The sequence below is a fragment of the Aspergillus vadensis genome (genome assembly GCF_003184925.1).
Source record: "Aspergillus vadensis CBS 113365 unplaced genomic scaffold BO88scaffold_19, whole genome shotgun sequence".
Lineage (NCBI taxonomy): Eukaryota > Fungi > Ascomycota > Eurotiomycetes > Eurotiales > Aspergillaceae > Aspergillus > Aspergillus vadensis.
Genome location: NW_020292057.1, coordinates 222,889 through 248,479, shown reverse-complemented (window position 1 = coordinate 248,479; position 25,591 = coordinate 222,889). Strand labels below are relative to the sequence as shown.

At 52.9% G+C, this 25,591-nt stretch overlaps 8 protein-coding genes across 8 annotated transcripts; 4 read left to right on the top strand and 4 right to left on the bottom strand.

The window, feature by feature from the left end:
* Positions 1-612: 612 nt before the first annotated feature.
* Positions 613-2,807, bottom strand: BO88DRAFT_369472 (proline--tRNA ligase; the record flags this gene model as incomplete). Its single annotated transcript, XM_025704143.1, has 4 exons — positions 613-813; positions 880-2,141; positions 2,210-2,379; positions 2,436-2,807. 4 exons carry the CDS (start codon positions 2,805-2,807, stop codon positions 803-805), a joined length of 1,815 nt encoding a protein of 604 aa, XP_025560606.1. The 3' UTR covers positions 613-802.
* Positions 2,808-2,978: 171 nt separating this feature from the next.
* Positions 2,979-5,274, top strand: BO88DRAFT_406488 (chaperonin-containing T-complex alpha subunit TCP1). Its single transcript, XM_025707159.1, has 6 exons — positions 2,979-3,103; positions 3,169-3,216; positions 3,271-3,356; positions 3,416-3,520; positions 3,589-4,623; positions 4,687-5,274. The coding sequence occupies exons 1-6, from the start codon at positions 3,061-3,063 to the stop codon at positions 5,068-5,070; spliced, it is 1,701 nt and encodes a 566-aa protein (XP_025560605.1). The 5' UTR covers positions 2,979-3,060; the 3' UTR covers positions 5,071-5,274.
* A 1-nt stretch (position 5,275) lies between these two features.
* Positions 5,276-7,961, bottom strand: BO88DRAFT_406486 (WD40 repeat domain-containing protein). The gene is made up of 3 exons (XM_025707158.1): positions 7,187-7,961; positions 7,024-7,134; positions 5,276-6,967 (listed from the first exon to the last, which is right to left on the bottom strand). The coding sequence occupies exons 1-3, from the start codon at positions 7,830-7,832 to the stop codon at positions 5,586-5,588; spliced, it is 2,139 nt and encodes a 712-aa protein (XP_025560604.1). The 5' UTR covers positions 7,833-7,961; the 3' UTR covers positions 5,276-5,585.
* Positions 7,962-8,173: 212 nt separating this feature from the next.
* Positions 8,174-14,005, top strand: BO88DRAFT_406485 (putative rRNA biogenesis protein RRP5). The gene is made up of 3 exons (XM_025707157.1): positions 8,174-8,726; positions 8,786-13,225; positions 13,285-14,005. Exons 1-3 carry the CDS (start codon positions 8,244-8,246, stop codon positions 13,840-13,842), a joined length of 5,481 nt encoding a protein of 1,826 aa, XP_025560603.1. The 5' UTR covers positions 8,174-8,243; the 3' UTR covers positions 13,843-14,005.
* BO88DRAFT_406484 (uncharacterized protein) lies at positions 13,846-15,184 on the bottom strand. The gene is made up of 2 exons (XM_025707156.1): positions 15,120-15,184; positions 13,846-15,060 (listed from the first exon to the last, which is right to left on the bottom strand). Exons 1-2 carry the CDS (start codon positions 15,155-15,157, stop codon positions 14,043-14,045), a joined length of 1,056 nt encoding a protein of 351 aa, XP_025560602.1. The 5' UTR covers positions 15,158-15,184; the 3' UTR covers positions 13,846-14,042.
* Positions 15,185-16,971: 1,787 nt separating this feature from the next.
* Positions 16,972-18,678, top strand: BO88DRAFT_436909 (uncharacterized protein). Its single transcript, XM_025709591.1, has 2 exons — positions 16,972-17,473; positions 17,543-18,678. Exons 1-2 carry the CDS (start codon positions 17,073-17,075, stop codon positions 18,657-18,659), a joined length of 1,518 nt encoding a protein of 505 aa, XP_025560601.1. The 5' UTR covers positions 16,972-17,072; the 3' UTR covers positions 18,660-18,678.
* A 430-nt stretch (positions 18,679-19,108) lies between these two features.
* BO88DRAFT_406482 (urease accessory protein UreD) lies at positions 19,109-20,715 on the bottom strand. The gene has a single exon (XM_025707155.1). The coding sequence runs from the start codon at positions 20,396-20,398 to the stop codon at positions 19,328-19,330; it is 1,071 nt and encodes a 356-aa protein (XP_025560600.1). The 5' UTR covers positions 20,399-20,715; the 3' UTR covers positions 19,109-19,327.
* Positions 20,716-21,420: 705 nt separating this feature from the next.
* Positions 21,421-25,402, top strand: BO88DRAFT_87584 (cohesin subunit IRR1). The gene is made up of 3 exons (XM_025713220.1): positions 21,421-21,485; positions 21,573-22,065; positions 22,128-25,402. Exons 2-3 carry the CDS (start codon positions 21,606-21,608, stop codon positions 25,277-25,279), a joined length of 3,612 nt encoding a protein of 1,203 aa, XP_025560599.1. The 5' UTR covers positions 21,421-21,485; positions 21,573-21,605; the 3' UTR covers positions 25,280-25,402.
* The last annotated feature ends 189 nt before the right edge of the window (positions 25,403-25,591 follow it).

The following is a 25,591-nucleotide window of genomic DNA, read 5'->3' as shown; positions in this document are numbered from 1 at the left end:
CCTTCCCACCCTTCATCTGATATGATAGTCTCATGAAACACATGCGGACTAAACACTTTTCGATCTCTACAATCCCACGAGTGACCCTCAACACTCCGCCCACTCGCTCTCTCATCTTTCCTATACAAACCACAATCCTTTCACTTTGCATACGGCATCCAGCTTTTCATCTCTTATTCGGTCACTTCATCACTCATTCCTTACTCTCTGCATGGATTTCGCATATTCTCTCTACACTACACTGCATCTCTCATTATCAAGCGTCCTAGCGCTCACTCTTCTTTATCCTTCTCTGTCACACTCACTATTTCTTTCTCTTCCTCACCAGCGAAACTACTAGGCAACCAGTCCTTATCATCACCTGAAAAAAGAAAATAATATAATACAATGATACTATAAGTAAAAGAGATTATATCGAAAAACATGGTTCTTTCAATTCAACTCGCTAGCTACTGAAACGACCTATATCTGACTCCCCCGATGGTAAACCGATGAAAGGTATCTCAAGGAATATCATATCTGCCCCACCCAACTCGCATCATCCATGCAATTGTATGCATCTAAACTCCTGAATTTCACTTGTTTCTTTTTTTTATTTGTTCTTTGTCTTTTCTGAAGACGCTCGTGGATTTCTTTTTAGGGTCCCCTATGTCGAACTCAACGTGAAACTGTATTGGCAGGAATGGAAAAGTCATAACAGTCATAGGAAGGAAGGAAACTGGATGATAGAAAATTTTTAGGGAAAAAAAAAATAGATTGAAACATCCGAATCCAACACGGTAGTAGTAGTAGTAGATTGCGTTTAGTACGAGCCTGTTGGGATGATCATGTTAGATATATTGTGGGTGAGCAAAATAGGGATTTTGGATATCAACTTACGTCCGAACATGCACCACTTCTCGGCGAAGCGGGTGCAGTGGGGGTTGGTACACTTGGTCTCGCCGGGGACGATGCCCTCGGGCTGGTCAAAGGGAATGCAGAGAGACTTGGCACCCATGCTAGGAGCGCGGGCATCTTGGGGAACGCCAGAGTCCTCCTCGTGCTTGCGGGCACTCAGGTCCTTGATCTGGTCCTCACACTCCTCGGTCAAGCAGTGGGGGATCAGGCAGACGTTCTTGTCGTTCAGGGCGGGGGTGAAGTCATCCCAGTTGGTGATGATCTTGCGGTGGGAGCGGTACTCGGCGTCGGCACGGTTGTACAGGTCCTTCTGGATGGTTTCCAAGAGAGCGGGCACGGCGGTGGACAGCTCGGAGATCTGGATGGGAGCCTTGCCGTCCTTTCCGGGGACGTCACGACGAGCAGCAGTGACGAAGCCGCCAGCAAGCTCGCCAGGACCGAACTCAAGACGGAGAGGGACACCGCGGAGTTCCCACTCGTTGAACTTCCAGCCGGGGGAGTAACCTTCTCTCAGATCGCTCTCGGCGCGGACGCCGGCGTCGCGGAGGGTGGAAACGAGGCGCTCAACCTCGCCGTAGAGCTTCTTACGCTCCTCATCGGTGGTCTTGGCGGTGATACCGACGGGGACAATGATGGTCTGGGTGTCGGCGACACGAGGAGGGAGGACGAGACCGCGGTTGTCACTGTGGATCATGACCATGACACCGAGGGTACGGGTGGACAGACCCCAGGAGTTCTGCCAGACGTGGAGAGGAGCGGCCTTCTCCTTGTCGTCGCTCTTCGCGGAGGGGTCCTCGACGGTGATACCGAACATCTTACTGAAGTTCTGGCCCAGACCGTGGGAGGTACCACCCTGGATACCACGACCGGTGGCGGGGATGTAGCCCTCAACGGTGGTGGTGTAGAGACCACCGGCGAACTTCTCCTTCTCGGTCTTCTGACCCTTGACAACAGGAACGGCCAGAAGTTCCTCGTAGATACGAGCATAGAGGTCGAGGATTGTCATAACCTCCTCGTGAGCACCCTCCTTGGTCAGGTGGGCTGTGTGACCCTCCTGCCACAAGAATTCTCTGGTTCTGAGGAAAGGCTGGGGGTGCTTGAACTCCCAACGGACGACGGAGTTCCACTGGTTGAGCTTGAGGGGCAAGTCACGGTGACTTCTGATCCACTTGGCGTAGTAGGGGTACATGACAGTCTCCGACGTGGGACGGATAGCGATCTTCTTCTCCAGAGGGGTGGAACCACTGTAGCAGAGAGGGGGTTATCAGTGACTTGTCTATATGAGGGTGTGTCTAGAGATAAGGAAACATACGCGTGTGTCACCCAAGCGACCTCAGCAGCAAAGCCCTCGATGTGGTCCTTCTCCCTCTGCAGCACATCCTCAGACACGAAAAGAGGGAAAGAGCAGTTCTTGACGCCCATCTTCTTGATGTAAGTGTTGAACCACTGCTGGATTTCCTCCCAGATGAAGTAGGAAGCGGGCTGGCGCAAATCAGTACAGGTCATCGACGGATCCTCGGGCGAACATAGCAACCCACCTTGAGAATGAAGCATCCGGAGACATCGTAGTAGTCAAGCATGTCACCCTTGGTCAGGACCTGCTGGTACCAACCAGGGAAATCCTCCTCCTTGGCGACATCGATACCGATCAGAGCAGCGCCCTCGATCTTCTTCTTGGGAGCCTTGGCAGCGGGCTTCTTGGCCTCCTGCTTGCCAATTCCCTTGTTCGCGGCCTTCTCAGCCTTGTCAGCGGCCTGCTTGGCCAGCTTAGCAGCCTTCTTTGCGGCGTTCTTGGAGACCTCTCCCTGGGGAGCATCGGCATCGGCGGGGTTCTGGGTGCGATCAGGAAGGGTCTGGGCGGCGGGGGCCTCGACAGGGGCCGCAGCGTCAGCGGGGGTCTGGCTTGCCATGTTGAGAGGGAGACAACGGTCGGCGCAAACAGCAGAGGAGGACCGGATACGAAGGGAAGGCGAAGATAAGAGGAAGATCTGGGGCGGGAAGAGGGGTTGAGTCAAAGTGGGATGCATCTGCAAATCTTCACCGCCCGGGGCCGGCAGAACTTTTAGTGCAAACATTCGAGGCGAACGTCCAGCGGCTTCAGGCATTTGGCTGTCGGAGCTTGTCTTTCCCCCTATTTCCTTCATCTCCGTCTGTTTCACCATCATGGCAGGCATCTTTGAGCAGCCGCGGAATGCGGACACCCTTTGTGAGTCCCCTCCCCAACCCCCAATCCCCTTCCCCTGACAGCTATCACTAACCAGTCTCGCACAGTCTTGGGGGGGCAGAAAATCACCGGCGCTGATGTGCGGGAGCAGAACGGTATGAACTGATGGATTCTCTCGTCCAAGGAGGTGGATGCTGATGACGATGTAGTCCTTGCTACGCAGGCCATCGCCAATGTTGTCAAGAGCTCTTTCGGTCCGTCCGGTCTGGACAAGATGATGGTGGATGATATCGGTGTACGCATCACCTTTCGACCCCGCGTTCAATATAGAGCAGCTCTCTGATGGTCTTATAGGATGTCACGGTTACCAATGACGGTGCAACAATTCTGAGTCTTCTTGATATTGAGCACCCCGCTGGAAAGATTCTCGTGGATTTGGCCCAACAACAGGATAAGGAGGTCCGACCCCCCGCTCCTAGTACTCCACACCCTGTCTTCCTATACACACGATGCTGATATCAGTCTAGGTCGGTGATGGTACTACCTCCGTCGTTCTCATTGCTGCCGAACTCCTCCGCCGCGCCAACGAGCTGATGAAGAACCGCATACACCCTACCACCATCATCAACGGTTACAGGCTAGCCCTGAGGGAAGCTGTCAAGTACATGAACGAGAACATCACCACAAAGGTTGAGACGCTTGGAAAGGACAGCTTGGTCAACATCGCCAAGACGTCCATGTCCAGCAAGATCATTGGCTCCGATGCCGATTTCTACGCCAACATGGTCGTTGATGCCATGCAACAGGTCAAGACCACCAACCAGAAGAACGAGGTCAAGTACCCCGTGAAGGCTGTCAACCTGCTCAAGGCTCACGGAAAGAGTGGTCGCGAGTCCATTCTCGTCAACGGCTATGCCCTCAACTGCACCGTCGCCTCCCAGGCCATGAAGACTCGGATAACCGACGCGAAGATTGCTTGCTTGGACATGAACCTGCAGAAGGAGAGAATGAAGCTTGGCGTTCAGATCACAGTCGACGACCCCGATCAGCTGGAGAAGATCCGTGAGAGAGAATCTGGTATCGTCCTCGAGCGTGTGGAGATGATCCTCAAGTCTGGTGCCAACGTCGTCTTCACCACCAAGGGTATCGACGACATGGTCCTCAAGCTCTTCGTTGAGAAGGGTGCCATGGCTGTCCGCCGTTGCAAGAAGGAAGACCTGAGACGTATTGCCAGGGCCACTGGCGCTACCCTGATCAACACCCTCTCTGACCTCAACGGTGACGAGAAGTTCGAGGCTTCCTACCTGGGTCATGCCGAGGAAGTTGTCCAGGAGCGGATATCCGACGATGAGTGTATCCTTGTCAAGGGCACCAAGGTTCACACCTCTGCCTCCATCATCCTGCGGGGCCCCAACGACTTCAGCTTGGACGAGATGGAGCGTTCCGTACACGACTCTCTGTGCGCTGTCAAGCGTACTCTGGAGAGCGGTAGCATCGTACCCGGTGGTGGTGCCGTCGAGACGGCTCTTCACATCTACCTCGAAGAGTTCGCAGTCACAGTGGTACGTTTTCCACAAAATCCTCGGTCCCAGCCTATTCAAGCTCAGTACTAACTCCACTTCCAGGGCTCCCGCGAGCAACTCGCCATCGGCGAATTCGCCCAATCCCTCCTGACCGTCCCCAAGACCTTGGCCGTCAATGCCGCCAAGGACTCCTCCGAGCTCGTCGCCCAGCTCCGTGTCCGCCACGCTCTCTCCCAGCGCGTCCAGGAGGGCGACGCCAACGAGGAAGAGAAGGCCATCGCCAAGAAGAAGACGTACCGCAACTACGGTCTCGACCTGACAAAGGGCCGTGTTCACGACGCCCTCAAGGCCGGAGTTCTGGAGCCCAGCATGGGTAAGATCAAGCAGCTCAAGAGTGCTGTCGAGGCTTGCATCGCCATTATGCGTATTGATACCATGATCAAGTTGGACCCTGAGAGGCAGGAGGATGATGGCCACGGTCACTAATTTATTAGTCTTGTTTTACGTATGGGGAGTTCTCCTTGCTTTCTTCTAGACCTTTGTGTGGCGAGGGCTGAGAGAGAAAAAGTATAATAAGATGTTCATGAGTACAAATTTACTACCTTATTAAACTAGTATTGACGTATATGTTTCTCCTGGTTTAGTCTTCTTGTGGTATGTTTACGCTACTTGTGGCAATGCCTAAGGGTGGGTGGTAAATTGACTTATTACGGTGTATTAATCACTTCAAAGCACGTCACATATGTAAAGCAGCAGCAGTAGCAGCAGCAGCAATGTTCAATCACAATAAGAAAGAACTGAAGTCCTCGTTGCCATGCAATAAAAAAATCCGACGCTATCAATCACAAAACAGCAAAGCACCTAAAAGGGTGAACAAAACGATCCAAAACACCCCGCTAAATCAAACATCTATGCTTCTTCCGACGCCATACAATGCATGCAAACCCGGTGAGCCGTAAAACAAAAAAGAAACAAAACAATTATGTAGTCCTTCAAATGGGTCATTCTTCGTCGTCATCATAGGAGTCTGGGGTTTCCGCCCAGCCACAGCGCCATCTCTTTCCTTCTGCCTCTCCACTGGTTCTGAGGTCTCGGGCTTCAGGTCCTTCGCGCCAGCATCGAGCGGTGTAGTCATCGCTGACGGTGACAAGTTCGCCGTCGGCGGTCCATGACACGGCGGAGACTTCCTTCACATGGCCCCCAACTAGGGGTGTTCCGGACTGGTAAATGGGGATGGTGTCTTCTACCCGTCCTGAGTATGCACGACGGAGGCCGGAGCGGGTGGCTGATGATGGCATCGGGGGAAGGAAGTCATCCTCGGCGGTTGTCTTATGATCATTGGAGAGGAATCGCTCATCTGTTGGGAAGAGGACGGAACAGTTATCGGCACTCCCAGCAGCTAGCATTTCTGGCTTGTCACCGGTGGCTTTGCGAACCCCAACTTTAACATAGAAGGTTGCAACTTGGAGACGCGGATGACGGAAGCCATATAAAGGTCCTAACCCTTCCTTGTCAGATCCACCGGTGCGACGTGGTCGGTTGTTGTTCAGAGAAAGCTCGGGGGCACTACCCAAGACCAGATGTGACGTTGAGTAGGTGTATACAGTGCCGTCCCGACACAGCGTGTATAGTCTTGCACCATCTCCGCCTAAGGCCATTGATGTGACAGCAAAGCCCCGATACTTGATGTGGCTATCCGGCTGTCTAGTAGTAGCCAAAGGAAGAACTGGACGACCACGGCGGTTGTTGTGTGCTGTACGCAGATCCCACAACCTCACGCAAGAGTTCGTACTCGAAGCCGTGACGAAGAGGTTCTCGCGACCTTGCGGAAGGAAGGCCAAAGAGGTAACGGTAATATCTGAACGGCGAACTTGGGGTTCCATTTTCTCTGGCGACATGCCTGTTTGCGACGTCCATGCATGGGCGCCGTGGATAGTACTCAATACCTGAGGGAAGGCGGTCTTGGAGGTGATGGAGCCAGCAGTCGTTTCTGCGTCAGATTCAAGCGAGCACCGCGCCTGCAGGCTCGGTCTGTCGAATCCTTTGCATCGGAGATCCCATATGTTGACATTGCCATCACGACTGCAGGTCGCAAGAACTTTGTTGTTGGCCGCTGGTTGGAACTGAACCTGCTTGACGGAGGACACATGGTTGGATAGGCAATACACCGGCGTCTGAGTGGCCATATCAATGACCAGTGCTGTTTGGTCTCCAGAGGCTGTCGCCAGTAGCATATCATCGGACGAAAATTGCAGGTCCATGATCGAGTTCGTATGTGGGCGGAACGTAAGATATGCTCGAGAAAAGCCGCTCTTGTCGTCTTTGGCAGAATCCAACAACCGAATTCCTCCCTCCTCATCTCCTACTGCAATGAGACTATTGGCTGTGGAGCCGGTTAGTAAGTACACACAGACAAAAAGCAATCCTGTTGTCACCCACTATTGCATGCAGCAGTGCAAAACGGCAAGACGTAGCGGTCACCGGAAATATTCGCACAGTTGTGGCTGTCGTTTGGTCGAGAATAGAAGTTTGACGTCAGGTCCTGCCAGCCTTCATAAATTATGAGTATAACGTCACAAACATAGGGGGATGTACAACTTACCAGCTCCTGAATTAGACCGCATAGTCACTCTATTGGCCCGAGACCCCGAAAGGCTTCGCATATACAACGCTCCGGAGGATTGCAAGGCCTGCGACCGGCGAACTGGGAGAACCTGTCGAGGAGGTTTTGAAACAGCGTTTGGCTTGACATCATCATCCCTCGATTCGATCTTGAGCTGGATGTCTCGAACTGGTACAGCTACTTCTTCGTCATTCTGGACTGCATGGCGGACCTGGACTTTTTTAAGAGGTGACGACTGCAGGGGAGAGCCAATTGAAGAGAAAGAAAGCTTCCGTTTCCGTGACGGTGTTCGTGTGAAGTCAGGTGCTTCTGGCCTATGTTCAACGGCTTTGGATGTCCTTGTAAAGGCGGGCCCAAGGCGATTGACGGCAGGGGAGCTGAGGGCTTTCAAAGCCTGGCGATTGGTTCTCACTGAGCTTGCACTGTTCCCGCCATCGAGCATGGAACGAGGCGTGAAGAACCGTCTAAATGATCGTGGAGTGACCGGGGGAGGCTTCTTGGGCTTGCGTCGGTAGCCAACGTCGGACGCTATCGAGGGCGGCGAGGAGGGAAGCTCCTGTGATGTTGTAGGAGGAAAGACGGGCTCAGACCGAGGTACTTCGGGGAGATCATGCCTGGCATCCATTGTGCTCCACAGACAGATATAAACACACAGACATTCTACAGAAACAAATGCATGGGGAGAGGGGGGAAGAGGGGGGGTAAAAAAGAACGAGGTTAGAGAGCAAATGGAGGCATGGCGAGTGGAGCTGGGGGCCGTGGATGATGTCCTCCAGGCGCGGAAAAAAGGGAAAAGTCTCGTGTCGACGTGCCTTTTCGTGTCGCGCCTGACTGGATCCAGTAGGCGGTGAAGATACCAATTAAGTTGGTTCGAGAATGGGCGGTACCCCCCAAATCAGAAGGCGGTCAGTATGATGATCGGCTTTTCCGTCCAGAAATTTTAATTTTTCTTGCATTGAAGAAGTACGATTTGGGAGCTTTGGAGCAGCTCATCGTGTCCGTACCTTCGTTTCGGACACTTCACACTTTTGCCACGATGGCTCCAATTAAGCGCAAGGGCAATGCCGCAGAGGAGGCATCTGCCCGTCAACCCCAGAAGCGTGTCCGTGTCGGAGCAGAGGATCGCAAGAAGGAGCAGAAGAAACAGAAAACCGCATCGAATGATAGCAATTCCAAGCCCGACGCAAACTCTGCGCCCAAGGCTTCGGAACTTTCCGTCCTGCGCGATGACGAGCCTTCCTTCCCTCGTGGTGGTGGAAGCGTTTTGACGCCTCTCGAACGCAAGCAGATCCAGATCCAGGCAACGAAAGATGTCCTCTTCGAGCAGAAGGGCTCCAAGCCGTCTGCCGGCGACTTTGGAGATGATGGAATGGAAGATACAGATATGGAAGATGCCGGCGACGATTCAAAATCGGCTGCCGCGAAGAAATCTCGCAAGAAGAAGACAAAGGGAAAGAAGGATGCAGAGAAAGATGCGACGGAGAAGAAAGATGTTCGCATTGAGGGTCTCAATTTCAAGGTATGTTTTTGAAGGGCAAGTGAGGCAATATATGCGCTTCTTGAAGCTTACAGATTTAGCGTGTTGTACCGGGAACTATGGTACTAGGACAGGTTTCGAGTATCAACGCTCACGACATCGGACTGTCCCTGCCCAACAATCTCACTGGTTACGTGCCTTTAACATCCGTGTCCAAGGTGCTGGAGGAGAAGATTGAGAAGATTCTCAAGGATGACGGAAGCGACGAGGAGGAAGACGAGGAGGACGACGACTCGCTAGACCTTCACAAGTACTTCTACCTCGGCCAGTATCTGCGAGCATACGTTGTATCTGCGGGAAGCAATGCCGCCGATGCCAGTGCTAAGAGCAGGAAGCGCATCGAGCTTTCAGTTGACCCAAGACAGGCCAACTCGGGGCTTTCGAAATCGGATCTGGTCGTCAACTCCGCTGTTCAAGCCTCAGTTGTCAGTGTGGAAGATCATGGTTTGGTTATGGACCTGGGTCTTGAGGGAGGTGAGGTCAAGGGATTTATGTCTTCCAAGGAAGTTGATCCCAAGACTCAGCCATCCACTATCAAGGAAGGCTCGGTCTTCCTGTGTATGGTCACTGGCCAGAACGCTAATGGCAGTGTTATCAAGCTGTCCGCCAACCTCCAGTCCGCCGGTTCTATCAAAAAGTCACACTACCTCAGCACGGCTCCTACGATCACCTCTTTCCTCCCAGGTACCGCCGCGGAAATTCTTCTGACCGATGTCTCGTCAACCGGCATGGCCGGAAAGATCATGGGCATGCTGGATGCCACGGTCGATCTGGTGCAATCTGGAGGGAGCTCAGGAAAGGACGATCTGACCAAGAAATACAGTACTGGCGCCAAGATCAAGGGCCGTCTCGTCTGCACTTTCCCCTCCGCTGAGCCATACAAGGTTGGATTTTCGCTACTCGACCACGTCGCCAAATTTGCCACTGAGGGCGGCCCCGGTTCCTCGGAAGACGCACCCGCCATCTCTGCCATTGTACCGGAAGCTAAGGTGGTCAAGGTGGAACCCGGTCTCGGTGTGTACGTGCAGATCGGTTCGACTAAGCATCTCGGATTCGTTCACGTGTCGCGACTTGCAGATGGACAGGTAGAAACTATTTCGCCTGAGCTTGGACCCTTCCGAGTTGAATCGGTGCACGAGGGAAGAGTGGTCGGATACAGTGCCATTGATAACCTGTACCTCCTGTCTTTCGAGAAGAAGGTCATTGATCAGCCTTTCCTCCGGGTCGAAGACGTGACCCTGGGTGCAGTTGTGAAAGGAAAGGTGGAGAAGCTTCTCATCGGAGCCAACGGTGTCGATGGCCTGATTGTTGTCCTTGCAGATGGCATCACAGGTCTTGTTCCGTCCATGCATTTCGCCGATACTCCTTTGCAATTCCCCGAGAAGAAGTTCCGCGAGGGTATGACGGTGTCGACCAGGATCTTGTCGGTCAACTTGGAGAAGCGCCAGATCCGTCTGACGCTGAAGAAGAGTTTGTTGAACAGCGAGTCTGCGATCTGGAAGGACTATGAAGAAATCACACCTGGCACCCAGTCCCCGGGAACCATCATCAAGATTCAACCCCATGGTGCTGTGGTTCAGTTCTACGGTTCAATCCGCGGTTTCCTTCCTGTGTCGGAAATGAGCGAGGCATACATCAAGGACCCTTCACAACACTTCAGACTCGGTCAAGTGGTCAATGTTCACGCCTTGAGCGTGGATGCCTCTCGTGAGAAGCTTGCTGTCTCTTGCAAGGATCCCGAGACTTTCACCGAGGCTTACAGGAAAGCTTTTGAGAACATTCACCCGGGCATGCTTGTCTCTGGTACAGTTTTCGAGAAGTCGGCCGACGATACGCTTCTTAAGTTGGATGATTATGGCCTTGTTGCTCGACTCAACGTTGAGCACGTGGTTGATGGCTCCCCTTCGAAGCAGGCCTCTACCCTTTCAAAGATCCGTGTTGGGCAGAAGCTCAATGAACTGATGGTGATCGATATTCAGCGCGCACATCGCCTCATCAGGGTAACGGGTAGACAGAGCCTGAAGAAGGCCGCTAAGCACGGCTCAATCCCGTCCAAGTTCGAGGACCTCAAGGAAGGTGCCGATGTTACAGGCTTCATCCGCAACATCACCATGAACGGTGTCTTCGTTGAATTCTTGGGTGGTGTTATTGGTCTCGTTCCTAAGCGACTTGTTGGTGATGAGAATGTCAACAAGCCGGACTATGACATGGCTCGGGGTCAAGTCGTCACCGCCACCGTTCATTCGGTCGACGCAGACTTTAAGCGGTTCATCCTGAGCATGAACCCTTCGGAGGCCACCCACGCCGGTGCGAAGAAGAAGGCTGCCGCCAAGCCCGAACCCACTCCCACTGACGATGCCGTCGCTAACGCTATTGACGAGGGCATCAAGTCGATGTCTGATTTCACCTTCGGAAGGGTCACAAAGTGCAAGGTCGTGTCTGTCAGGGCGACTCAGGTCAACGTTCAGCTGGCCGACAACATCCAGGGCCGCATCGACGTCTCTGAGGTGTTTGACAAGTGGGAGGATATCAAGGATCGCAAGCAGCCCTTGCGCTTCTTCCGTCCCAAGCAGGTTATCTCAGCCAGGATTCTGGGTATCCACGACGCTCGCAATCACAAGTTCCTTCCTATCAGTCACCGGACCGGAAAGTTCCCGGTGTTCGAGCTGTCTGTGAAGCCAAGCTTCCTGCAGGCTGCCAACCCCAGTCCTTTGAACCTGGAGCAGGTCCAGGTTGGCTCGACATGGGTTGGTTTCGTCAACAACGTGGCTGATGACTGCCTTTGGATCAACTTGTCCCCCAATGTTCGCGGCAGACTGCGTCTTATGGACGCTTCCGATGACCTGTCCCTCCTTGCCGATGTGGAGAAGCACTATCCCGTGGGATCTGCGCTGAAGGTTCATGTTTCCGCGGTAGACGCTGACAAGGGCCGTCTGGATCTGACCGCCAAGCAGCGCTCCGATAAGCTTGTCTTTGAAGATGTTTCGGTTGGAATGGTTCTGCCAGGACGTGTCACTAAGGTCACTGAACGACAGGTCATCATGCAGCTTAGCAAATCGATTGTTGGTGCTGTTGATCTGATTGATATGGCTGATGATTTCAGCAAGGCCAATCCTACTGTGTACCAGAAGAACGAAGTGCTCCGCGCGTGTGTCGTTGCCATTGACAAGGCTAACAAGAAGATCTCCCTCTCTCTGCGTCCGTCCAAGGTTCTCAGCTCCTCCCTGCCCGTCCAGGACAAGGAGGTTACCTCCATCAAGCAACTCAAGGTGAACGACGTTGTTCGTGGTTTCATCCGGAGGGTTGCAGACAACGGACTTTTCGTCACGGTCGGCCGCGATGTTACTGCTTATGTCCGCATCTCTGACCTCTCCGATTCCTACCTTAAGGAGTGGAAGGATTCTTTCCAGGCCGATCAACTGGTCAAGGGCCGTGTTACTGTGTCCGACTCGGAGCAAGGCAAGCTGCAGATGAGCTTGAAGGAGTCTGTTCTGGACCCCAACTACAAGGCTCCCATCACGCTTCACGACCTCAAGCCTGGCCAGATTGTCACTGGTAAGGTCCGCAAAGTCGAGGAGTTCGGTGCGTTTGTCGTCATCGACGGTTCTAAGAACATCAGCGGTCTTTGCCACCGCAGTGAAATGGCTGAGGGTCGTGTGGAAGATGCCCGGACCTTGTACGAAGAGGGCGATGCTGTGAAGGCCAAGATCCTCAAGATCGACCGTAAGCAGGAGAAGATCTCTTTCGGACTGAAGGCTTCTTACTTCGAAGATGAGGAGGATGGGGACAGCGACGAAGAGGAGGAGGATGACGACTCTGAAGGCGTCAGCTTGGATGGCTTCGGTGGCGTTGATGTCGAGGGCAGCGACGATGAGGAGAGTGACGTTTCCATGGGCGGAGTCGACCTCGAGGGTGATAGTGATGACGAGTCCGAAGAAGAGAGCGACGACGAGGAAATGGCTGATGCACCAGCCAAGACAAGCCGGAAAGATGGCGGACTCGGTGCTGGTGGTTTCGACTGGAGCGGCAACAACCAGGACGACGATGAGGCTGATGCCCGCTCAGACTCGGATGACGAGGAGGACTCGCGACCTAAGAAGAAGAAGAACCGCAAGCCCGAGATCCAGGTCGACCGGACCGGTGATCTGGATGCTAACGGACCCCAGTCTGTCGCTGACTACGAACGACTACTGCTCGGTGAGCCCGACTCCTCCCTCCTGTGGCTTCAGTACATGGCCTTCCAGTTGGAGCTGGGTGAGGTCGAGAAGGCTCGTGAGATTGCCGAGCGTGCTCTGCGCACCATCACCATCGGCCAGGACGCCGAGAAGCTGAACATCTGGGTGGCCATGCTCAACTTGGAGAACACCTACGGCAACGACGACACTCTGGAGGACGTATTCAAGCGTGCGTGCCAGTACAACGATACCCAGGAGGTTTACGAGCGGACGATCAGCATCTACATCCAGTCAGGCAAGAACGAGGTAAGTTTCACCACATGTGCTCTGAGTTCCCTTTCGCATGCTAACGGCGTCACCTACAGAAAGCGGATGACCTCTTCCAGACCGCTCTCAAGAAGAAGGTCTTCGGATCCCCCAAGTTCTTCGTCAACTACGCCAGCTTCCTGTTCGACACCATGGCTGCTCCCGAGCGCGCTCGTGCGCTACTGCCTCGCGCCCTGCAGTCCCTGCCTTCCCACACCCACGTTGAGCTGACGTCCAAGTTCGGCCAGCTGGAGTTCCGCTCAGCTAACGGAGACATCGAGCGTGGTCGCACGGTGTTCGAGGGCCTGCTGTCCTCGTTCCCCAAGAAGATCGATCTCTGGAACATCCTCTTGGATCTGGAGATCAAGAATGGCGATGCCGAGCAGGTCCGCCGTCTGTTCGAGCGGGTCCTGGGTATCCGCGACACGAAGAAGGGTGGCGCTGCCGCCGCCGTTGAGGCCAGCAAGAAGGTTCGGCCTAAGCAGGCGAAATTCTTCTTCAAGAAGTGGCTCTCCTTCGAGGAGAAGCTGGCGTCGGCTGAGGGTGGAAATGACAAGATGGTCGAGGAGATCAAGGCCAAGGCGGCCGACTACGTTAAGTCCTTGCAGCAGGAGTAGAGTGAGCATTGGTGTTTTTGTTTCTTTTCTTTTTGATATCTGGGACATACTTAGACATGATGTGTATCTTGTATATATAAAAAAGCATTTTCAGACGTGTTTCAAATCTTCTTCTAGGGGTATTGGTAGTTATTATCTACAACAATGCATCCTCCACCTATACCTATACTTTCCGAATAATTCCATAGAAAGAGGGATTACTACCCCCTCCTCTTCTCAGCCATCAACCTCCGATACTCCTCAACAATATTCCTCCGCTCATTCGCCAACTCCTCTCTGCGCCTCAAACTCGTCGCTCCACCAGCAGCAGGCACATTCGCAACATCTACCTTCGCCCCTCCCCGCACCTTAAACACCTCTCTCGGCTTCGTCAATTGCGGCGGCGCCTGCACCACATCCAACGGACTAATCTGTTTATTCATCCGTTCCTTCTTCAACTTCGCCCACGGATCCGCCTCCACCTTCGCCTGCTGCTGTTTCTGAACTCCCTTCTTCTTCGCCTTCCTCTTGCCTCCCTCTGCCTCCCACTCCTTCCACAGCCGCAACTGCTCCTCCATCTCCTCTTCGCGCTCTTCCCGCTCCGCCGCCTCCTTCTCTAATATCTCCAACTCTTCCTTCCGCCATTGCGATTGCAGTCGTAGCAGATGCTTCTCATGCTTCGTCACCCGCGTTTCGCGGATCTTGGGCACATCTGTCGCGGAGGGTTTCGTGCTGCGTGACATGTTGGAGAGGGGCATTTCGCGATCGACACGCGCCGCGAAGTCGGAGAGCTTCTCCCCAGGAAGGATTTGCGGTTTTACGGCCTTTTCTTCGGCTTGAGAGGTTTCTGTAGTGGTGGGTGTGGTAGTGGTAGTGGATGTAGCGGCCTTCTTCTTCTTGTTGTTCTTGTTGTTTGTCTGAGGGACATCTTCATCGGAGTCTGATGAATCGGAATCGTTATTCCCGTTGCGTTTACGCTTCTTCTGCTGTGCGCCGTTTTGTTGCTTCTGCTGAAGTTGTAGTAGATGGCGGAATGCGCGCGGAGTGTCGTCGGCCCATTCTGAGGTAGATTTGGATTTGACCTTGCGTTCCCCGATGGCTTTATTTGTGGGTTTGGCTGGTGTTTGTGGTTTGCCGCCCTTGCCTCCTTTGCCTCCTTTGCCTTTGCCTTTGGTGGGTTTGGAGGGATCGCGGACGGGAAGGGGTTTGGCGATTACGGTGGGGGGGAGGTCGTAGGTGCTGTTGTAGTTTTGGGTTAGTGGGTTGTTGTTGTTGTATATGGCGGGTAGGAGACTTACTTGGCATCCTTCTCACGGCGCTTGTGTTTGTGAGGCATTGTGGTGGTTGTATATGTGGATTGTTGTGGTTGATGGGGTATCGGTGTTGGTTAGATGGAGTTGAAACTTTTTTTGGGTTTCCCTTTTCGGGTGGGCGGCGTATCTTATCGCCGCTGATAAGGATGGGATCTTTAGTACTATCTACGGAGGACATTGGAGATATCCTTGTAATTCGGGTTTTGGGTCTGGTTATTTCTACATGATATTATTGTGTATATTTTATCCGAACTGATGTACCACATGTCAGTTTATTTATTTCCTATGGAGTGGCTGGTTCAGTGCAAATGATCAAGTATGGTATAATAGACCTGTGATATATGTTGGACCCCTTGTAGGGCCAGCCTAGAATATATATTTCGACCTATCAAGTAAGATTGTACAACATAGGGCAGAACAACTACATGAACCTGGCCATAATAGGGATTATAGTAAATAAGTGCATAAAATAAAACAATATAATCACACTAAAGAGCAACCCAGTTTCCATTTCTAAGCATTCCACCACCGGGGCACCAGAGTGTAATCCGTACATCCGAAATGCAAGCTACTAGACTGACTGCCCTCTCGGATATAAAGCACCAGTTAAATGCGATGCAACGCTGGCCCTACACTGTAGTACTAGTACTAACCTGGGAGCCACACAACACAACTGTCATTCGACCATAGCTAAATGTCTCACTCACACAACTGCTACATTATAAAGTAGTTATCATCCTCTAGGTCTATAATCCTAGCAACATCCAGTATTAACCCTACTGTGTAAGTACTACTAGTGATAGCAGTGTGTTGGATCACTTGTTGTTCTGCAACCGCTGCAGGCAGCCTGCAGCCTAGCCAATTTAGTGCGAGAAGTCTGGTCTGGTCCGGCACTAATCAATTCCCCGATCACCTCATGCTTGCACTGCACTCTGGGTAAGTCGGCACCATAGAATGTTGTTCAAGGGTTCCATCCACATCCACTGCTGTTCCGCGGGATTTTTTATTTTTTTTCGCCCCCCCTCCTCTCTCCTGTACGTTTGTGTCCCACAGTGGTGGTGGTGGCCGTGTCATATTTGCTGATGATCCAGGTGGTTAGGCAACAGTTCTCGTCTTTTTCGATTCTTGCCTTATTAAATATAGTAGTAATTATTACTAGTACGTAGAATGCTTGTGATGAGGTGAGGTTAGACAAGAAGGGGACCCTTGAAACTAGTAATCTTAAAAGATGGTGTCTGGCTTATAGGTAAGCACTATCATTCACTGCAGTATTAGGAACAAGACTTCTTAGGTTGGATGAAAGGGTAGACTAGTCGGGATGGACCAATCGTCAGCTTCAGTGCCGCACATGGGCGTGTTGGCTCGTTCCCGACTTCTTCTGGCCTGACAGAAGGATTGTACTAAGGTTTCAATACTGAATGATATTCCATGGATAGGAGGAAATAGATTAAGCCCGCTACCAACTTGTGTGAAGACATGTCTGCACGAATCCCAGGGTGTGGTCGTCAGCGCGCAAAGAGAAAGAGGGAATATCAAGATGGGTGACATGGTTGATCGGTGAATATCAAAATCAAAAATGACTGTGACAACCGAATTTACCTTTGGGAAGTGGAGATCGCTTCACCCTCACATCCTTCCCGGGGCCCTGCGGCAATTCGGCTGCAACTGATGGATCCCACCCCCCCTCATCCTTCTCCAGGGCACTTTCCTCCATTGAATGGATGAATCATGGGACGACCGTTGGTGGTCCGGGCAGCTTTCTCGCTCGACTTATCGGAATTTGCCTGACCCCCCCGAGATATAATATAAACCCTATAAAGCAACTCCCTCTTCCCTACTTACTAGTACTACTACTCCTACTCTCTTTCCTCCCTCTTGGTTCCTGACTAGCAGTGAGTGAGTGAGCGAGTAAGTAGTGAGTGACGCGGATCAAGCAGTATGGCCTCTTCGTCTCCCTCGGCTTACCCTCATTCCACCTTCTCCAATCACGACGATAAGAGTCAATTGGACCGGTTCCCATTAGACAAGGATTTTGAGACGAGTACTGCCCTCAATGACTCGGCCTACGATGCTGATGTAGAAGCATCCCAACTCTACGCGGCCAAGCGACCACGATCGGGGGGCATGCGGGGAATCGTTGCTCTTATCGCCGCCTACTTATCGCCGCGGGAGAACAAAAAGAAGCATCACCGCCAGCCCGCCGACGCTCGCCCACTGCTCGCCTCCGCCAACAACGCCACACCCACTGCCGCCTGGCATTCCTCCTCGCGACAATATCAAAGACTCAAATCACTGTCGCGGTGCTTGTGTTACCCTCTTCTGGGACTCCTCGTCATGCTGTGAGTCGAGTTCCCCCACCTCTTCCCCTAATGGGTGAGTGTTTCGTCAACTCACCTCCAACGATTTAGGGGCGTCGTCCAGTTCATCTCCATCGCCTGCAGCATCGCCGTCTCCTTCTTCCCCGACGAATTCGACCGTGCCATCGAGCGGTGGCGTCATAGCGACCAGCGATCCCCATCCGCGGACATCCTGCATTGGCCAACAGACATCTCCCGAGATATCGTCCCCGTGGGATGCCACTCTCACAATGACTACTGGCGCCCCGTGCCGTTGTTCTCTGCCCTGCAGGCTGGTTGTACCGGCGTGGAGGCCGATGTGTGGCTCGTCGAAGATGACCTCTACGTCGGCCATACCATGTCTGCGCTGACGCCCCAGCGAACCCTGCGCAACCTGTACATCAACCCGCTGCTGCGCATTCTCGAGCAGCAAAACCCCATCACCGACCTCCACCCTCAGCGCGACAGTCCGCCGCAAGGGGTCTTCGACATGGATCCCTCGCAAACCCTAATCCTGTTGATCGACTTTAAAACGGACGGTCAAGAAACTTGGAACTACGTGCATGCACAGCTCGCCCCGCTCCGCGAGCGCGGCTATCTTTCCTTCTTCAACGGCACCGACATCATTCCGGGCCCCATAACCGTTGTCGGCACCGGCAATACTCCCTTCAACCTAGTCACGGCCAACACCACCCACCGCGATATCTTCTTCGACGCGCCACTCGACAAACTTGTCGACGACAACATCACCACCGAGGACTACAACAATGACGATGACATCTCCCTCTCAAATACCCCCGAAGCCGCAAAAGACACAGGGATAGCCACCCGCGCCACCAAGAATGTCGGTCAAGGCCTGTCCGGCATTTCCGACGCAGAAATCGGTCCCGACACCTTTGATTGGACCAATAGCTACTACGCTTCCGTCTCTTTCAAGAAATCCATCGGCATGCCCTGGTCCTTCCGGCTCTCCCAGCGCCAAGTCGATCAGATCCGCGCCCAGATCCGCGCCGCTCATCGTCGCGGCCTTAAAGTCCGCTACTGGGGCGTACCCGCCTGGCCACGGAGTCTGCGCAACCACCTCTGGAGCTTACTTGTCCGCGAAGGTATCGACTATCTGAACGTGGATGATCTGCGCAGCGCCACTCGTCAGGATTGGCGGCCTAGAATCTCGGATTGGTGGAGTTGATTGTAAATAGTTCGGTTTTCTTTCTTTCTTTCTTCTTTCTTTTTTTTTTGTTTTCTTTCCCTTTTCTCACATACATCGGTCGCATGCAATGATCCCCCCCACGCTATTCACCTGGTGTGATACATGGGTCTTTCTACTACTAGACGCTGATGATAAAGATGGCGTTTTTCTGGGTTCTCTTCTTTTTTGTTGCTAGGTAGATACCCACATGATGGTTTTGGGATCAGTACTATTGATTCAGTTTTCTTTGGGGAGGTCTGGTTTAGGTTTAGCTACTAGTCAGTTGTTGAGGGGAAATCTGGGGGGTGATTGGTTGGTTGGTTTACTAGATAGCTGCGGAAGTACTACACTAGAGTACTACTAGATGATGCTGATTGTGAATAGATCAGTGAAGAACAACTTCTGATCATTTTGGATCTAAATATGAGCCAATGACTCCTATTAACTTTCCGTGGTTGGATTACTGTGGACTGCAGTTCTCTTGGTGATCAAAAAAATAACTGTTTGATTGGAAACATGTCTGTTTCGGGGGGATGCGTGATCCGGGTATCATCTATCTATGAAGATAGTAAAAAATAACAGAAAAGATAACTGGCTAGTCCCTCCCGAGGGACAAGCAGAAAGACGTAGTATGTATGAAAAATAAGACACCTATGTGAATAGGTAGATCACATACAAAACAACGCTTCCTCACCGAACTCGCGGAACACCGTACCCTCCTCGCGCAGAATCCCACCCAGCCAATCCTTGGCCGTTGCAAATTCCTTCGCGCCAAACTTCACCAGCACAAACCCGGCACGCACCCGTGCTGCCGTGAATGTCACTTGAGAATCATAGTTGGGTGTGGACTCCATAGCGGCCGGCGCCGAGGAGGCCCAATTCCTTGCGCCAATCCTCGGTAGCGAGGAGAACCGGTCCATGATGAAAGACGCGAGCTTTTCAAAGACTGGCCCGTAGAGAATCAAGGTCCCCACGACCCCGTGCGGTCGGGTACGCTCCCGTAACAGATCACTACGGTCGCATGTGTCCACTCCGTTTTCAAGAAGGGCCACGTCAACCTCGTCATCTAGAATGAGCGAGTCCCGGAGCAGCAGCTTCTTCTTTGGCGGTGCTCCTTTCCCGTCTGTTGTTGTAGTCCATACCTCGTTCTTGCCTCGCCAGAGATGGAAGTCCCAGCTCTCACCACGGGACGTCCGGCCTTCTGTCACCCAGTCGAGAATGCAGAGACTGCTCTTATTTAGACCGTCCACGGTAAAGGTCTGGACCTGCTCATAGCGACTGTCTTTATATGGCACAGCTGGGTCTGGCAAATAGCAGAGGGCAGCACCCTCGCCGACGTGCACGTCTAATGTTTGCCGACTCTTGTCGGAGAGAGAGTGTTTGAGAGTGCTGCGGTGGCCCTTCATACTGATGGGCTCAGTTTTGAAAATCTTGGTGCTCCCTTGTGGTGTTGTCACGACCATACGGGTGTGAGCTTCGAGGGTAATGGAGACCGAAATGTGGTCGCCTGGTAGCAGGCCTCCGCCGTAGGTGAGAAGGTAGAGGTGGACGGGGTTGGAAGGACATTTTGAGAGAGCGGCGTTCTGCGGAACGAAGCCGGGGACACGAGTGAGGAGTTTGAGAGGATATTTATAGGTGAGGGTCGTGAGAGAGGGATTTGCAGGTGGGAGAAGAGAGAGAACCACCTTGCCATGACCAGGCTTTGCGATGGAGGACTCGAAGGGAGACTTTATCGGCATGGTTGCAGATTTTTTGTAAAGTACATGAACAACAAGAAGAAAAGTAGAAGAAGGATAGAGAGAGGAAGGAAGAGTGAGAGTGAGTAATTGAAGGTGGATATTTTATGGGTGGAGGAGGAAGGAAAAGAGCGAGACGAAGACGGAATGCTTGGCTTTTAACCGCATGGTCGAGCAGTTGCTCATCGCAGCGTGAGAGGAGAACCAGATGATGAAATGGAGCTGGGGGTGACGATGTTTGCTTTTCCCAGGTCCGGGCCAGACGTTGGGGGGGGGGGAAAGGGAGGGAAGGAGTGGACTATCGTCAGGCAAAAGGAACAGCTGATGGGCTGTGCTACTGCGCGGAGAGAAGATCGAGGATCGCCAGACTTCAATGGCGTCGCAAAATCAGCATCAAGGCGGGGTCTTGATGGAGATGACTGGAATTTGATGGTCTGGCACTTCTTGGCCCTTCAATCGCGTCTTTTTTAGGAAGTCGCGATGGAGCCCCCCGTGGTTTCCATTACGGCATCGATTACTTCCTCCTCCGCACTTCCCGCTTTGGGGCTTGCGCCAGGGCTAGGGTTGGTCCCGTCACCTGGTCACCTGCTCGCCTGTGCCAAGCGTGTACCTTCCCTATTTGGGAGTAGTTCGGTAATTATCTATTTATTCTTTTCCGCCTGTCATTTTACATCCTCCATACAAAGTCACGGGGTCTGGCCTGTGTATTATCCAGAAGCGGAGTTTTATCGCCTGAGGCTGCCACGCCTGTTGGCTCCCCGTCATCGCCAGGCACCAAAGCGCGTCGTCCGTCAACGAGCCAAAGTCAAGATCCCCAAAGTCCCTCCTCCGTCGTCCCATCTAACCCCCCTCCCTCTTCCCTCCCCGTATCCCTTGGGTCCCACTCCCGGCTTCCGCATGTCCTCAATTGCTTCCCTTTACTATTGATATATCTTATTTTTCACGTTTCTTCCCCGCCCACTGTCCGCGTGCCGCAACGTGCCTCAAACGCGCGCGCAAACCTGGAAGTCATTGGGAAACCCCCCAACATCGCGTTTGACGGCTCCCGTTTCATCTCTATCTTTGACAAATCACCAACCCCCACGTCCAAGTACGCTCTACGCCCTGCAAAATCCTCAGAGAATATCCACCCAATGAACTCCGTTGGATCCCGACTGACCGTTGTTCCGACTTGCAGTGATATAATATCTTTCCCCGACAGACAGACGATATGGAAGCCGAGTCGCCCCTCTCAACACCTCAGCCGGACCAGACCCAGAGTGATGCCTCCCCGTCAACAGACAGGAGGAAGTCGGGTCGCGTGACGCGGAAACCAGAGCTGTACTCCCAGAGCTTTGGCGCCAGCAATGGTGCGACCGCAGGCGGGGCCAAGCGCAAGCGCACCACGACTGGCGATGATAACGATGATGACAATGAACTGAGCAACGAGGACGCGTCCGAGTCAGACAGCGATGAGCCCGGCGACGAAGATCCCGACGAAGAGGAGCTGCGCGAGAAGAAGCGGGCTGCGCGCAAAGCAGCCGCCAAGAAGCAGTCCGCATCCAAACCGAAGCCCAAGTCCCGTACCGCGAAGAAACCCAAGGTCGCTGGCAACGGAAAGAAACCGGTTTCGCGTCCCAGGCAGATGAAAGCGCGACTCACCATGGCTGCGCGTGAGGGCGGTCTTTATGGTATGTGTCTTAAATTGATCCCTTGGCGTAAATTTTCTCGCTGACATGGATTTCTTTCCTAGCGGAGGTCTTCGGCAAGGGACGGACCGTCGAAACGGTTGCGGCAGAGTGGCTTACGCATTATCAAGAAGAGCAGCAGGAGGCAGTGTGCGACATGGTTAACTTCATGCTGAAATGCTCGGGAACCGATCTAGAAGTGACGACTGTTGATATTGAGAATGTCGACCACGCCCCGCACCGTGTGAGCGATTTGGCAAATCAATACCAAACTTTAGGAATCTCCGAGTACCCCTTGATCTCCAAGTCCAGGAAACTGAGGTCTTTCCACCCCGTTTTGGAGAGTTTCATCATGACCCTCATTCAAACCCTGCACCACTCGTCCGTGCTATACAGCGATCCGAACCTTTTCGAGAACATCCAAGTTTGGATCTCGTCCCTGTCCTCTTCCGGATGCCGGCCTTTCAGACACACCGCTACCGTTGTCTCCCTGGCCACGATGAATGCTTTCTGTGATATTGCGCGGGAGGTCAACACCACTGTCTCCACCTCCCGCAAACAGCTGGAAAGTGAAAAGAAAAAGCGGTCAGTGAACAAGGGCCGAGTCGACGCTATCGAGACAGCGATTGAGGAGGGTGAGAAGAAGCTGGAGATGATCGACGACTACCTGAAAGATGGTGTGAACGTCGTCTTCGTCCATCGCTACCGGGATATCGACCCCGCCATCCGCGCCGAGTGCCTGGCAGCTCTGGGACGCTGGATGCGCACCTATCGCGAGTACTTTTTCGAGGGCCAGTTCCTTCGTTATTTTGGCTGGAACCTCTCTGACGCCGCGGGCCAATCGCGTGCAGTGGTAGTTGAGCAGCTCAAATCCCTCTATGAGATCAAAGACAACATGGCGGGCCTTCGGTCGTTCACGGAACGTTTCCGCCAACGCCTGGTAGAAATGGCTGCTCACGATGCTGAGATTACTGTGCGCACTTCCGCTATCGAGCTGCTTGACCTGATTCGCGATGCTGGATTAATCGAACCGGCTGATGTGGATACGGTCGGCAAACTTGTTTTCGACTCCGAACCCCGGATCCGTAAAGCGGCTGGTCGCTTCTTCGTTGCGAATGTTGAGGATGTGTTCGACTCCACTATGGAAGAGATGGCAGAGGAGGCTGGTGAGATTTTCGGTGATGAAGATGAGGACGATTTCGAGTCACCCAAGCGCTCTTGGATCAAGTTCAAGTGCCTAGCGGATATTCTCCAAGCCTACGATGATCTCGAGAATGAAAGCGCCGAGGAAACCGTGGCGCCACGAGATGCGCTTTCGGGTGCTCCGATGGACACACGTTTCGTTCTTGCCACGGAGGCCATTTATCCCCATCTCACCGACCTTGCTCACTGGCAGTCTCTGGCAGGATACCTTCTCTATGACCATTCCCAGATCCCGGAGGACCCCAGCGAGGATGACACTGCTGCTGTGGTCCGGAAATCGTACAAGATGCAAGAAGGTCAGGAAGTGATCCTTCTGGAAGTACTGTGCTGCGCAGTTAAACTGCGCGTCCTTGAGATTGCCAAGTCAGACATTGATAAGAGGGGCCGGAAAGTTAAGGCATTGACCGACAAGATCCCAGAACTGCAGGAGGAGATCTCGCACAGCCTGGCGCAGATCATTCCACAGCTGCTGAACAAATACGGCTCCGTACCGGAGGCAGCATTTGCGGTCTTGAGGCTTGAACATCTCGTCGATCTGGAAAAGATCGAGGATATACAAAAAGACGCGACGGCTTATACCGCGTTGTTGAACGACATAAACAAGCAGTTCTTGACCCATTCAGACCAGGATGTCTTGGCCGAGGCCAGCGTTGCGTTTATTCATGCAAAGAGCTCCGATGATATGCGCGAGGCGCTCGAGGGCAAGATTCAGGAGCTATGGGACAACGTGGTGGAGACTCTGAGCACTTTGTCACGAAAGGAAGACGTGTCTAAGGGAGGCTCGATATCTCCCGCTACCCTGAACGAACTCGTCAACACAGTGATCCGGATATCCAACCTTGCTAGTGTGACGGACTGTACGCATGTCTTGGAAACTATGCCTTCTGGTCGATCGAAGGGTAAGCGCACAGACGTTTCTGAAGCACCTTTCAACGCTCTCGTACATCTGACGAAACGGGGGCTGCGCGACCCGGAGGATGATGAGGATCTGGCCAAGGCAGAAAGTGAACTGGTTACAAACAGCATTCGGACGCTTCTGTTCTACTTCATGTGGAAGGTGCAGACGTTGACCACGGCCCTGAATGCAGGAAAGGCATCGTTCAATACGGCATACTTCGAGGCTCTCACCAAGGGCCGTGAGATCTTCACCACAACACTTGTTGCTATAATGAAGCAGCGCTTGGGGCTGGACGACATCAGGTTCTGCGCAGCCACGACGCTCCTAGACCTTCAGACCCTGTTCGGCACCCTTCGCCATGCTGGACTGGGTGCAGCCAATGACGAGGATGTGATCCTCCAGACTCAAAGTCTTGTTCAAGAGATCGGACGTGAGCCCAAGACACTCATCGCCAGGATACATAGCATAGCAGAACGCACGTACGCGAGGAAGATCCGAGTTCCCATAAGGGCTGCCGACGATGACGGGCTATCTGACGAAGACATCCGAAAAGCACCCCAGGATGAAGACGACGAAGAGTCCGAACCCGAAGAAATACTGGACGACGAGCGCCTCCGATCGAGCATTATTGCCGAACAACGCCTGTGCGAATTGACCGGCAAGATTGTCCTCGCCATCGTCGGACGCATCATCGACGCCACCGGATCAGATAGTGGAGCATTGACGAAGAAACTGCTCAAGAACAGGTCTCAGCTCGGTCGAAACTACCGTGAAGTCCTCGCCTATCTTGGAGACCTCAGACCCAGCAGGAGCACAGCAACACGAGCCGCCCCCTCACGAAGTAAACAACCATCGGCGCAAAGCAAAACCCAGAATGGTGCTGGCGCCAGCAAGCGAGCAGGAGAGCATAAATCCGCCGAACGGATAGATGACGACGAAGAGGACGAGGATGAGAACGACGCTGAAGAAGAATCCCATCACGAAGACGACGAAGAGGAGGACCTACGAGCCCGTGGCCTCCTCGAAGAGGAGAACATCGACCAAGAGCATGACGAGGAGGAAGAGGAAGAGGACGATAATCCAGATCCGGACGAGGACGAAGTTATGGGTGATTAGTTTATTTCTGTTTTCATCATACCATTCATGTCTTGTCTATTCAGTTGATATTTTCTTTTTCGGACGAAAATTATTAGGGAAAGGCACGCAGTATTAAGGTGTCAATTTGCTATTCTAGGCCATTTACCTTTCTGATTGATTGCGATTCGGTGTGACGATCTATTGTCATTTTCTTCCAATTTCGATTCTCCCTTCTGTCCTTCCAATTCAATATGCGGGGTCTCTTTGCTTTTTCTTCATTTTTTACTACCCACCCCGGCTCTCCATCTTACTGTTACTACTATGTAGCCCTGGCCTGATATCACTACTCTT